This window comes from Idiotropiscis lumnitzeri, chromosome 4 (assembly GCF_059441095.1).
Source record: "Idiotropiscis lumnitzeri isolate Australia: NSW breed Sydney's pygmy pipehorse chromosome 4, RoL_Ilum_1.0, whole genome shotgun sequence".
NCBI classification, from domain to species: Eukaryota; Metazoa; Chordata; class Actinopteri; order Syngnathiformes; family Syngnathidae; genus Idiotropiscis; species Idiotropiscis lumnitzeri.
Genome location: NC_142394.1, coordinates 22,256,469 through 22,270,948, shown reverse-complemented (window position 1 = coordinate 22,270,948; position 14,480 = coordinate 22,256,469). Strand labels below are relative to the sequence as shown.

Genomic DNA, 14,480 nt, shown 5'->3' with positions numbered 1-14,480 from the left:
TTGTACCTTGTAGTTGACGTACTAGTTTGCCGCCGTTGTCCTACTAGTGGGGACATCATGTACTAGTACAGTGATGAAGGACATAGAAAAAATAGACAAATGGCTATCCAAACACATACCAATTAGTTACTCGCTAGCACTGTGCCTTAGATAAAGGTTTAGAGTTTTTAATATTGCTGTTAACTAACAGTTAAAAAAAAAAAAGTGTGTCCTTACCTCTGCCTCTGACAATCATGTCCTTTGTGAATAAAACAAATCCCACCCAACATCTATTATCAACCTGTCCCCAAGTAACATTTGTACTGTAAATATATTCAAGTGTTCTGACATGATATAAACTGTTAATAAAGTCTCGCAAAACTAGACTTGAGATTGCAACTGTCTTTATTCATTTTTATGCATTTTATTTTTTGCAACTTCACTTCAAAAGTCTTGAATACATATTTCAGCTTTAAGTGCTACAATTTGAAACCACTCGCCCCCCCCCAAAAAAAGGACACTGCATTCCAAAAAAAAAAAACCTGCCTATTCGTCAAAGCTTTTATGCATGTTAAACAGAGACGTCGTCCCTTTATTGAAAGCAACTATCCTCATAAAATGCCGTTAGCATGTTACTATGTAGATAGAAATTATACACACAAATACCACGACTAATTTGTTAGCTTTCGTAATGCTGACTGTAGCCAACAAATATATTCAGAATCGATTATTCTATCGATTAATTGACTCGTTGATTTTTTTTTTGCATTATTGTTGTCAGATAACTGTGATGCCACCTCTGCCATTTTGCACCCTCTGATTCCACTTTTTTTTTTTTTTAATGATGTAACTCTTTTTCAGAGGGAGTCAGATGCCATTTCTTAAAGAGCGTGACCACACCTCACAGCTTAGCACATAACTGGCAGTAGATGTCCTCCCCGGTGAGGAGAAAACGCTTGTTGGCCAAGGTCAGGCGGCACTTCTTGCAGGTGAAACAAGACTCATGCCAGGAGAAGGCCTCGTAGTTCACCACTTTGGTGCCGTGGCCGAACCCTGCGGACACACACGGACGTCAGACAACATTGATAAATATTTTCATCAACTATTGATCGCCTTGTTCTACTCTGGTTGTAAAAGACTGGGGGTCGCTGCATCTCTTTTGGGTCAGGACGCTTTTGCTCAGACCAGATTTGATGACGTCAACCACGGCCATAGAGGCAACGAAGACGAGATAAAAGTGAAGAACACAAGATGATCTTCAGTCTTTGCCAGGAGCAGAACTTGTTCCGGACTCTGGGCTCAAGACCGTCGACTTTTACTCTTTTGGTATACCTCATCTAACTTGTACTTCGTATGCGAGTTCATACATTAAGGGTACTCGATAATCGATTACCTCAAGTCATCGTTTTGAGTTTTTTTTAAATATTCAGATATTGAGCCTCTCAACTTTAAATAGTATATAAATAGGTTGAACACCCACAAATTAGAAACTATTTAAAAATGTTTAAACATTTTCTGAGAATTGAATTTAAGGAACATTTTCACAAACCTTAGAAAAAAAACAAACCAAATATAACTTCAGGACTTGTCATAATGTTAATGTTGGGTGGGCCGGTCTCAAGGCCATACTTTGCCCACCCTCGATTCTGATGATGGCATGTTCTGACCTGTGATGGGGTTCTTGCAGCCGTGGCACTTCTTGGCCACGTCGGTGCGGTAGCAGTTCATGCAGTAGAAGGCGTCCTCATGGGGGGTGAAGCGAACGCCGCTCAGGGGCTTGCGGCAAGTTTTGCACACGAAACACTCGCTGTGCCACGGATTCTCCTGGTAGCTGATCCCACCGGAGGTGATGGGCTAAGGAGGAAGCGCGAGATCGGAATTGCTTTAATCTCAATTATTTTAAAACGGTCAGGAATTTTAGGCCCTTGCAGACCCCATTAAATGATATGGTGGGCCACGATTGGCCCGCAGACCTGGAGTTTGACACACGTGCCTTTTTCCTACCCCACCAGGAAATGCTGACTGTACCTCCTTGCAGTGGAAGCACTTCTTGGAAAACTTCTTTTCATGGCAGTCGGTGCAGTAGATGTCGTCGCCCTTGGTCAAGAAGCTCTGCGTGCGGATTGGCTGCTTGCACTCGAAGCAGGTGAAGCATTCCTCGTGCCACACCTTTTTCTTGTACTCCACGTTCTTGGAGCCTGCCGCACACACGCGCACACACGCACAGTTTCACTTGCAGTGTCCACAAATGGCCATTGCTTTGGCTCCCTCTAGTGGTATGCACCGGAATTACCAAGTGGACTTTGGTTTTATTTGACTTTGAAGTTCAATGTGTTTGAATTTCATCTTAGAGCAACACACCACTGAAAATAAATTGTCCTTCATTCAATGGGGAAGTGTGTCTAAAACATTAATAGTGCATATATCCGAAATAGGTTTATGAAAAGCTCTGCATCTGAAAACGGATCATTCCTCACCAAAGGCTAAATGCATGCCCAAATTATACATAATAGTGCAAAAGTTGTAATATTTTTGATTTTATCAACCGGAGCCACCTTCCGACATTGCCTTGTTCAGGGGCAAAGGATTACAATGTTGATGAACTTCAAAATTTTGGGGCGATCGTTCTAATAATTTTGGAATATTAAGTGGACACACATGGACATGTGCAAATACATTTTGGTGTCAGTCGGTCAAAATATTTGCACATTAAGTGACGTTAATGTTTGTAATTTAGGAAGCATATGTAGTCGTAACGCTTATGTCGTCAATTTACATTTTTTGCTTACACCCCATCTCTCACCAAAAGTCTTTTCATTTCCCAAACTTTCATACAAGCTCGGAAGGAGTCTGATTGGAAACAAGGACGGACGTGAGGGTGTGTCCCACCTGGCATGACCACCTTGTAGCATCCCTGGCAGCGGTTGCCGTCCTCGCGGGAGCTGCACTTGCCGCACATGATCTTGCCATCGTCGCGGGCGCAGAAGGGCTCGCTGGCCAACGGCGTGTAGCACTTGGCGCAGCGAAAGCAGTCCTCGTGCCAGTGGCGGTTCTTGTGGTGCAGCTCCTGGACGGGAGAAGAACGGAGGTGTCGGTTGAGGCAACCCCGGCCGATGTTGCAATATGGAGTCGTGAGAAGTACGTTTTCTGATATCTCTATTGTACATGAGTATTCATAGACACTCTTAAACCTCTAACGCTCTCATCAATAAACACACTCTCACCCCCCCCCCCCAAAAAAAAACTCCCACTGCACCAAAAATACTTTCACTGACACCCAAAAAACTCATATGCCGAACAACTCTTGCACAGTCTCACGCTCACCACAAAAATTCTCACAAACACCAATAATTCCTATGCCAAAAACACTCACTCTCACACAAAAAACTAAAAAAAACCTCCCTGACATTAAAAAAAAAAAAATCGAAAAAATGTCTCGTTCACCAAAAACTCACACACACAAAAAACACAAATTTGCTCTCGCCCTCGATCTCGTGCGATCATTCTCTCTCTCTCTTTCTCTCTCTCTCTTTCTTTCTTTCTTTCTTTCTTTTTCTCTCTCTCTCTCTCTTTCGCTCTCTCTCTCTCTTTCGCTCTCTCTCTCTCTCTTTCGCTCGCTCTCTCTCTTTCTTTCTTTCTTTTTCTCTCTCTCTTTCTCTTTCTTTCTCTCTCTCTCTTTCTCTCTCTCTCTCTTTCTCTCTCTCTCTCTCTCTTTCGCTCTCTCTCTCTCTTTCGCTCTCTCTCTCTCTCTTTCGCTCGCTCTCTCTCTTTCTTTCTTTCTTTTTCTCTCTCTTTCTCTTTCTTTCTCTCTCTCTCTTTCTCTCTCTCTCTCTCTTTCTCTCTCTCTCTCTCTCTTTCTCTCTCTCTCTCTTTCTCTCTCTCTCTTTCTCTCTCTCTGTCTCTTTCTTTCTTGCGAAAGTCCACACACCCAAAAACCTCTCAATAAAAATAAATAAAACTCCCACACAAAAACTCTTTCATACACCATACAAAAATACTTTCGCTTACATTTTTCACAACCCCAAAAAAACTTGCATACACCCCAAAAAGTTCACTCTTGCCCCACAAAAGGCTTGATGTTATACAAACACTAAAAAAAAAAACAACTCCATTCACATTAAATTTCTGTTCACATTAAATTCAAGTTTACCCCTGGAAAAAAACCTTTACACTCATGAAAATATCTCGCCCAGCCCCAAAAAAACAAAAAACCTCCCTCACAGAAACTCACCGCAAAAACCTATCACATCACCTAATAAAACTTTTGCGCTCACAACTAAAGAAACTTCACTCCTCAGTTTTTTGCGTTTGTGCGCGTGTGTTCCTCTGTAACCTTGGCGTCTGCTCCGATGGGTCGCCTGCACTCGGCGCAGGTGTTGGCGCAGACTTTGTCGAAGCACTTGGTGCACACGTGCTTGTCGTCCTTCTTGACGTACTTCTTGCCGTGCAAGTTGTCGCGGCAGTAGAAGCAGTCGAAGCGCTCTGTCATGGTGGAGGTCAGGTAGCTCCTCGGGCCTGCCATAAAAACAACGGCGCAACGTCACTTTTTTGTGTCGACTCGACTCACTGACATGTTTGCTAATTGTTGGCGGGATGATGTGTATACACCGTCAGAAGGCAAAAAAGAGGCATGACATAAATAAAATGGATAAATAAAAAAATAAATAAATTTAAAATGATGCCAAATGGACCGATGGTTGGCAAGCCATTTTGCAAGGCAAAATTATTTAAATTTTGCACTTCGTTAAAACATATTGAAGAGCAAAACTGACAATCAACCGCTGAGATGTCACCCACATCACCTACACGCGAGTAATCGGAAGCGGAGACGAACTCTGTGTTGCTCATGCTGCACCAGGTCGCTATGGCAACGAGCTTCGGCTGGCTACTACGTGGTTTAAAATATTGTGTAGTTGCTCCAAAGTATGTAATCATCGCCTCCATGGCGGCCAATAAGACGGCCACGTTTTTATTATATGAAATTGACACCGCCGTGTGTTCATTTGTTATATTGTCATAATTTTATTGTTAGGGGGCATTTGTTTCTAATTTTTTTTGCAATTTTCAGCAGTAAAAATCCAATATTTTAAATTTTAGTCAAAATATCTTTAACAATTGTGTAAAATATCCCTTAAATAAAACACCCTTTTTGGGTCTCTCAGTTTAACCTCCCGAAAAAATAATACATAATTACAAACTTGCTCCTCAAATAAAGTCAAAAATTATCAAATCTACTCATTCGAGAAAAGTTACTTCCACTCTTGGGTTGGAGATGAACAAATTATTATTCGGGTTTGTCGTCTGCCCACCTGGCATGTGTTTGCCACAGCTGCTCTTTCGTTCATATCCGCTAAAAGTTCCCTTGAGACTCAGTGACATCAATCTCAAGCAGGCAAAACCAAAAGTGACTTTTATCCAACTCTCCTTGCCAAAATTCCATGGAAAACCCCGCCCACCCTCAAAGACGCCCCCACCCCCCCCTGGAGTCAACGACATCGTTATTGGCGATCATCTTTGGTTATCGTCTTTTCTATCGCAGGAATGCAGACAGGCGAGTATGGAAAAGATTTAGTCCATGCGGCGCTGGCTTATCGGAGAAAAAGTGATTGATGTTGGCGCTTCGTTTCATTTTAAACCAATACAGCTGGCGCTTTGAGCCAAGGGTCAGGGGTCGTGATATTTGGGCTTGGTAAGCATGGTGACACGCAAATATATGGGAGTCATGACCACCGCAAGCTCTTAGATTGTGTGTGTGTGTGTGGGTGTGTGTGCGTGTAATTTGTTTTGTGTGCGTGTGGTTGTGTGTGTTGTGTAACTCCATGTGTGTGTGTGTGTGTGTTTATTTTTAGTTTCTCTACGTGTTTTCATGTTTGTGTGTGCTGTGCAAAATGGTATCGAACATCCGTTTTCTTAATAATTGTGGCAGTGTGTGTGCGTGTGTAGTTTGTGTTTTGTCTATGTTTATTTTTGTGTTCTTGTGTTTATATTTGTGTGTCAAAGTTTGTGTGTTCACATATGTCTTTGTGTATTCGTGTGTGTGCGGGTTTTTGTACTTGTGTGTCTGTATTCATGACTCGTGTGTTTATGTATCATTTTGTGTGTGTTTGTGTGTTGCATGTGTGTAGGGGTGTGTTCAACTATGTGTGTGTCGGTGTTGGGCGAATGCTATCAATGCGCAGCTGTGTCCAAGGGGATAAAGTGGGTGACTTGATGACCGAGTCACGGGGCCCCGGATGAGTCATCAACGTCATCACGCAACGAATCACCGTGGCTTTTTTTGGAAGTAAAAGTTCTATTTGAGGCCCACTAAGCCTCTTCTGGTTATTGTGCTTCCACTGGGGCCAAGTCCAGGACTTGGCCTTTAATCTTTGTTCCCGAGCGCGACAGCTGACTGCCACCAACTGCGTTGCATGCCTGCAAAAAGATGAGCTCTTGGGGGGGGTCGGACCACTTTGGGGTGTGAGTCACACTAACACAATGTTGGGACTCATGTGTTTGTGTGTGTTAATCTTTCTGTGTGAGTGTGTGTGAGTGTGTGCAAGTGTTTGTATTTGTGTTATGCATGCGTGTGTCATTGTGTGTTTATGTTTGTGAATAGATGTACGTGTTTCTTAGGTTGTGTGAGTGTGTGTTTTCATTTGTGTGTTTGTGTTCATGCACTGTGCATTTCCATGTGTATTTTTGTATATCTTCGTTTGCATATTTGCATTATGAGCACAGCACGTCTTTCATGTTTAGATGCGCTATGATGTATGGCCTGCGATCGTCTAGAGCAGGGGAGGGCAAACGTTTTGATTGGCGGGCCACAATGGGTTCTAAAATTTGACCAGGAGCAGTTGGATGGAGTGTTTTGGTAACCTCACCTCGTTTGAGAAAAAAAATACATTTAATCTTAAATAAAAAATGAACAAAAGCATTACAACAAAATATATGTCTTTGAAAAACCACAGTATTTAGAAAATAAAACATGAACAAGGTTTTTTCATTTAATTCTTTTCAAGTTCGGCGGGCCGGATTAAAACGCTTAACGGGCCGCATGTGGCCCCCGGGCCGTAGTTTTCCCACACCAGGTCTAGAATGTACGCCACCTCCCATCCAGTCAGCTTGGCTAAGATGGATGTATGGCTTGTAGACACATGTGCTGTCAATTGAAGCTTTTTGGAATGACCTCCCACTAAACTTTAGGCAAGCCCCCTCGCTTTCCATCTCTAAAACTCTCAAAACTCACTATGGAGCCAGCGGTGGTTGTCTTCAAGGGCATTCTAAATACACTTGAGATGAGGAAAGTCATATGCTCGCCATGCAGAAATCATATAGTGCAAGTGTAAGTGATTGTCTCCAAGGATCCAACGCAAAACATACCTACGGCCATTAAATAGAAATCAATGTGTCTCAGCATTCACATATCTGTAGTAGCAAGAAGGCATATGCCAAAAATAACTCCTTGAAAAAAAATCATAGATTCGTCTTTCACCATGTATACAAAATATTTTCCAAATTCAGTAACCTTGATGTAAATGCTTGTCTCTCAGCATTCACGCTACCATAAATAACTCGTGTGGTAAATCCAAATAGTGTCTTCTCAATATAAATTAATAATATGCTCAGTACCATAAATGCTTTCTCTCACAAATCAACACGAAAGAATTGTGGACACGAATGCATTGATGATAGATTTTCTTTCTAAGCATTCACATTGTTGTGAAAGGCGCTATTTAAATACACTTTGATTGTATTCGTGTTAAGAAATCATCTTGCTTATTCACATGCTCATTTGTGTGAATGCTTGTCCCGGCACTTTGTCACAATTTTAATGAGCAACAGCAGTAGCGAGATTGCATGTCTTTCAGCATCAACAAAACGTTTAAGAACGAGACTCAATATTCACTGCCTATACTCATTTTAGTCGTTTATGTTAATGCTTGTCTTTCAACATTCACACCATATTTCCAAAGCTGGCATCTCACCACTATAAGCTATCGGTACGCTTGCTCACTATTACGTAATCGTATAGCGTGACCACTCCTGTGAATGTTTGTGTCTTCATTTGAATTGACGACTTCACTCGGACTGTTTTTCACGTTGTTCCTCAAGGCTCAATTATAGGTCCGCTTCTTTTTAACTGATTGAGTTTTGTATCTAAAATTTTAATTACAGCGAGAATTGCTCACTATAAAATTTGCGTATTTGCCTCGGTGTGAACGCTTGTCTTGGCATTTGCACAAATTGTTGTCAATGTTGACACCCATTAGCACTTGGGTGAATGCTCCTCTCTCATCATACACACAAACTGTAACTAAATAATCTGTCTCCAAAATAGCAGCATTCAAGCAGCATGGTGTGAATGCTTGTCTCTCAGCACCAACATGACACTTTTGCAGCCAAATGATGCACTTCACGCCATCTAAAATGGGAGGAGTTCTCCCTTTAACATCAACCAATCGGATTAATGCTGTTTTGTTAATTAACCGATGCGCTAGTTAGCATACCTGAGTGCCTGTAGAAAGTCATGTTGCTTGTGTTCAGGAGCAGCAGCAGATTTCAAAACAAAAGATGGAGGCAGCAGCAAGAGAGGTTGGAACCCACATGTGCTTAAGTTCCGGGGGTCCGTATATACACCCTTGTCTACACCCACCCGAGACCACCCCAATCCCGCCACCCCAGTCCAAATCCAACCTTCGCCTCCTTTTTAGGCCTTGGAGAATGGACAGGATAGATTAGGTGATGGAGATTAGATTCCGATGCTGTCCAATCTGAAGGTTAAAAATAGGATGAGAAGAGGTTCTGAATGATGGCGGACCCGCAAGGACAACAGATACTCCCAAAGCCGACCCCCCCCCTCCGCCATCAAATGTTTTGTCTCTGCCGGCTGGACCGCGTCAACATCGCAATTCGTCCTGATGACTCACAAGGGAATAATTGGGGCGCTGGCTTTTGGAGTTTATTTTTGTGGATGCGAACTTTTTCTCTTGGTAATTTTAAAGGCCATCAGTTGGAAAAAAAATGGCAAGCACACGTTTGTGGTTCAGTCGCGCGCTGTGATTGGTTGTCGGATTTATATGTTTGATTATTACGATTTAAGTTATGAAATTCATCATTCATAATTTTGCCATTTGCATTAATTCTGGTGGTGATTAATTCACTTCATTTTGCTTTAGTTTTATTTTCAGATTATTCAAAAACAATTGCCATTTTCTTTGTATTATTTTCATTTTAGAATTTTTTTTCACATATTTGGTGAGTTATTTTTCAGGCCTCTGGGTGTTTGGATGACCATTTACTCTAAAATTTGAATAAATCTTTTTTCTTACTATGTAATCCATTCACCGACAGTATAAGTAAACGTTTTATTCAAATGAAAACAGCCAACTTCTTCAGACTGTTGGGTTTCAATTTAATTTTCGGTAAACATCAATTCAGTAAGCTTACATATGTGTGCGTGTGCGTGTGTGTTCGGAGGATCATCTGGATTTAATCACACAGGACCAATAATTGCGTTTGTCCCTTCTCATAACCCGCCAGACGATTTCTATTCCACTTTGTTTTTCAACAACTCCCCCGAAATTTAGGAGAACATTTTGCTTATCAGAAGCGATCAATCACTTTGTCCTTGTTCAGTGTTGCTGCGTTCACGTCAGATTTTTAAATGTGGTTGACTTGAAATACCAAAGTGATGATGGCGGGAAATGGAAGCAAATAAAAGCAAACGTTTATTTATGGTATTTTTTTTTTTCCGTACTGCGAGACACACATTTTATATCAGTGATATGAAAGATTGATTTCTGCTTATGTGAGCGTAATGACAATGTGACCGTAGTAAATCTAGAAAAGCGCGAAATATACAGTACGGTACTTTGTTTTTGGTGTGCTGCTTTCAGCTACTTTGTACCCCAAAATTATTTAATTAATTTCTTTCGATTTCTGGAATTGTTACATTGTTAAAGCAGTTGGCGTTTTGGTCGATATACTTCAAATGTACTTGCAACTACGTTCAAACTTATTTGTTAATACGTTTGAGCGTACGTTTCCGTAATTAATATTATTTTTATCATTATTTTTTTAAAATAATTTTTCTTTGATCGCATTAGTTTACAATTTTACCAAAGAGCAAAATTAAATTTATACATTAAAATTAACTCATTTCACAACTGTCATAATTCAAGAATTTTTTATTTATTTATTTATTTTTTTTACCAATTCCACTTTGGTCACATCACTGCTCCTCCCCTAAAAAAAAAAAAATAGAACCCAAAGGTTTTTTAAGTTAACTCTTACAGATTGTAAATCAGCATCATAATTTTTTTTTTATAATAATACATTTTAAAATTTTTAAATAAAAACTTTTCTGAAGTTGTGATTGGTTAGTCCAAATCACATTTCTTTCTTTCTGCATATTGCACTTTCTAATAGGCGTTAATTCTTGGCCGGCAAACTCATTTCCTGTGTGTGTTATACTGGAATACAGAAATGGCACACACACTTGCAAAAACAGGAAATTTGGCCAATCTTCAACATGATCCTACCCTGGAAAATTGTGAGTCTGCATCCTCGATATTGAGTTAGGGTGCGGACAGAGCAGTGGCAGGCTGCACCGCATTATCACTGGCATTGTGACAGTGAGTCATTCTTTCTCTCTCTCTCTCACACACACACACACACACTAGTGAAGTAAAGGTCACACATGCAGGAAGCGGTATGTACGCACTAAAGGCCACCAGGGCAACTGTATGTCAACACACGCACACACACATTCAGATAAAAGCACTTGAGCTCTAATTTAGTCGCAACCGCTTATCCGATGAGTAACTGGAGGCTTGAGTACACACTGTTGATGTGATTTTGTTTCACGCTCATACAGTCAAATCAGCTGCCCCGTCCTTAAAAGTCGGCAGCTGCTCAAGTCGTTTTCATCACAGGTCATATCACTGTTAGGGTTGTCCTCGGGGTGCCGAATAATGGTGAAAGCACATCCGATATGTAATCGCGGTTGATGCCAAAGAACTGTTGAAGTGAGTCGGGGAGTTTCAGTTAGACAAAAGAAGTGCTTTGCCGCCATCTCGTGGCATTTTACTGCCAAGAAACTCTGTTGAAGTGAGTTGAGAAGCGCCTGTTAGACAAAAGTCGTGCTTTATCGCTATCTTGATGCCATGGAGTTATGTTGAAGTAAGCTGAGGAGTAGCATTAAGACAAAATAGTGCTTTGCCACCATCTTGTGACACCTTGATGCGAAGATACTGTTGAAGTGAGTTGAGAAGTTTACCATAATTTTGATCACATTTGAGCTTTGCTGCCATCTCGTGGCAACTTAGTAACGGGTTGAGAACCTTCATTGCGATCAAGCAACTACTTGTGTAAATTAAGTAAATGTAACCTTGCAGAAGTACAATCTCTTCTTTTACTCAAGTAAAATTAAAAAGAACTTTACCTTACAACTACTTGAGTACTTATTCCAAAAGTTATTTAGAGTCAAACTTTCGACATTCGCCCTGTGGCTGATTGGATGCATGACTGATATCTGCAACTTTTTGTGCTGACTTCAAGCAAAAGACGTAGAAATAAAGGTTCTTTTATGCAGTGGCGCAAGCACATTTGAGAGCGTCTGAAAAATGTTTTATGGGTTCGAGACGGCGGATGATGTCATTGTGGAGAGGAAGCAGCGGGTCTGGTACATGATGACATCATACATTTGGTTTGGCAGAGGCCCAAAAGGAGAAGGGAGGTAACCCTCAAACGAGACCCTTAGCCAGGCCACATAGCAGCAAAATGGTGGGCATCAAAACTCTCCCAGGGGAAATTGCACAGCACACAAAGGACAACACTAAGAAAATTAATTTAAACAAAATACTAAAAGGTGCATCATAAAAAATTTCCCCATTCTCATTAATTTTGACATCGAATTACGACTTGATGAGAATAAATATATTTATATTTTTGCCACAGTGCCACCTGCTGGATCTGGCCTGAATTTCCCCTGACGATGATGCGATTACAAATATGATTGCTTATATTACGTGATTACGCCGTATATTAGGATTTAGAGTATATACTCTATATTAGTTTTGACTTTAAAAATATTAAAATTTTTGGTTTGAAATTTTTTTTCGTTTGATTGAGCGCTTTGTTTTTAACATAAAAGTCGAAAATATATCAAATAAAGAATAAAAAAGATAAACAACGTTTGGTGCAGTTTATTATCATGTTTTACTCATTTTTGATTGTCTACTACTCGACTATATTATTAATTAAAATGTCATTTTATTTATTCATTAAAATATAAAATTCAGAGAAAAGTCAAAATAAAAATATTTCAAAAGATTTACAGGAAAGAAAAAAATTTAATCAACATAAGTTACTTGATTTCTATTTTCTTCTTTTGCAGTCGATATTTATTTTTTGTCTGTATGGAATCGCGTGGTTGCGCGTGACGTCATCACACAAAATGCGTGTGCGTTGAAATGAATAGAGAGCTCGCTATGTTATCGTGCTCTGCACCATAGCGATTAAAAGTCATTCGTCTACATTTGAGTTTTCATTCCTACTTACTAGAAATAATGGTAGAAGATACACCAGTACACACCCAAAAAAAAAGTCGGGAAAAATAATTAAGATGAGCAATATTATATGGCGTATTGATAAAATAACACACACAGACAAAACAACATTAAAAAAAAAACTCAACTTTTCATTTCGATTTTTGATCCAAAATATCTTGGAAATAAAATGAAAAACGTGAATTGCATTCCTTCCAAGTGATTCTATAATCTTTATGAGTGAATAACCGAGTCCCATTGTTGTTTAATTTAGGATGCACCAACATGACTGCCAACGATTTAATTCATTTTCGTCATCATAAATCATCATAAATCCCTTCTCCAGTTTACTAACCGGAGTGTCGCATTTATATATTCCAGTACTTATGTATAAGCAATTTAGAAATCTAATAAACGTATAATAAGCAACAGGCGTCTCGTCGAGTCTCGGTTTAATAAATGTCTGTTAAACAAAATCGTTGAAGGACGATTAACATCACAACTGTCTGTTTTCAATGTGCATCACTTGCACATAAAGACCAACAAGAAGAAGTTCACTGAGAGATTAAAAAAAGTTCCTGAGATGTTATTGAGCAGAACTATCACGTTAACTGGACTCACCTTTTTCTTCTTGAAGAATGCGATGGCGAATCTGTTGGCTTGTTGGCCGAGCTGCAAAATGCGCTGCGCTCGCCTCTTAAAAGCCGCTCGCAAGACAAGAGGGAGGACCAAGCAAGCAAGAAAAAAAAAAAGAAAAGGGGGGAAAAAAGTGCCGGACATAAGCCAAACCTCCGTAAGCGCTCACAAACAATGACCTCAACCAGGAATTTGGAAGCTGGTGCAGAGGCCGATGAGATTAGAGGAAAATGAAGAGCAAAGTTGCACCAAGGTGACTTTCTGGATGGAAAACACTGCTTGGTTTTATTTGAATCGATTTTAATTGTTGATTTTATACTTGAGGTCCACAGTTAAAATTATGAAAATGTATCAAAAGTGGTTTTACTCGACAGTGTAAAGTAGCGCCTCAAAACCATACAATTTAAAACGGACTCTTCAGCTGTTGTTGTGCCCATTGTTCTGTTTTGCCGCCCTTGTGTGAATCAGTGCTATAGAATTAAAATTATGACATAAATAAGGATGTCAAATGTTGTTAAAACCGAATCCACCAGACGTCCTAAAAAAACATTTTATTAAGTAAGTCAAGGAAAATAGTAACGGTGGTTACTCAACACTGAAACTGTCCATGCCATAAACGTGTGCATTTTAAATTCAGACGACCGCATAATCACCACATCTACATACGTTCTCACAAAAACAAGCCCCCGTTTGAGAGCCATGTGCGAATCTTAAAACAGTAAGAGTCCAAATCATGTCATTTTATGGGACACGGTGGCGCTTGATACAGTCCTACGAACTGTCTGTGTTCCCACCACATTACACATTGACGCAGAAACATATACCTGTTGGTCTTTGAAAGCAAAATATAAAAAAAATTATGATGAAGAAATAATTGATTATGTGACGTAGTCGCCATATCGATGTGTGATATCAACACTCCCTGCAGCATTCCAATCTTTTCTACGGTTGGGGGAAAAAAACTGCGAAGTGGACACGCTCTCTGCTCTCCTTCTTTGGTCATAAACACGAGAATGACATGAAGATGACTCATTCTCAGAGAAAAGTATGCGCACATCTTTCATCTCCACGGCTGCCAAAGACGCAAAACAGTTGGAACATCAGTGACACTCACACTCTTTTACATTCCTGAGTGGACAAGAAAAAGGTTTTGGTAGTCATGAGGTCATGTCTGCAAAACCTCCTGGTTAACATGGCTAAAAATAAAACTAACAATTAAAAAAAAAAAAAGGTTTAGGATAGAAACTAGTGCCCGACCAATTAATCGTCCGGCTGACATTCGGTATTTTAAAATCTGTGTATGATTGCAAAATGACATTCATCCACCAAAGTCTC

General features: G+C 40.1%; 1 protein-coding gene across 2 annotated transcripts; it reads right to left on the bottom strand.

The window, feature by feature from the left end:
* Positions 1 to 366: 366 nt before the first annotated feature.
* On the bottom strand, positions 367 to 13,272 carry fhl1a (four and a half LIM domains 1a). Of its 2 annotated transcripts, none has more exons than XM_088293756.1 (6): positions 13,131 to 13,272; positions 4,313 to 4,494; positions 2,869 to 3,046; positions 2,008 to 2,177; positions 1,647 to 1,833; positions 367 to 1,032 (listed from the first exon to the last, which is right to left on the bottom strand). In XM_088293756.1, exons 2-6 carry the CDS (start codon positions 4,466 to 4,468, stop codon positions 881 to 883), a joined length of 843 nt encoding a protein of 280 aa, XP_088149882.1. In that variant the 5' UTR covers positions 4,469 to 4,494; positions 13,131 to 13,272; the 3' UTR covers positions 367 to 880. The 2 variants fall into 2 exon arrangements, with proteins under 2 accessions (XP_088149882.1, XP_088149881.1); XM_088293755.1 differs by lacking the exon at positions 13,131 to 13,272 and adding an exon at positions 8,469 to 8,617.
* Between the last annotated feature and the right edge of the window lie 1,208 nt (positions 13,273 to 14,480).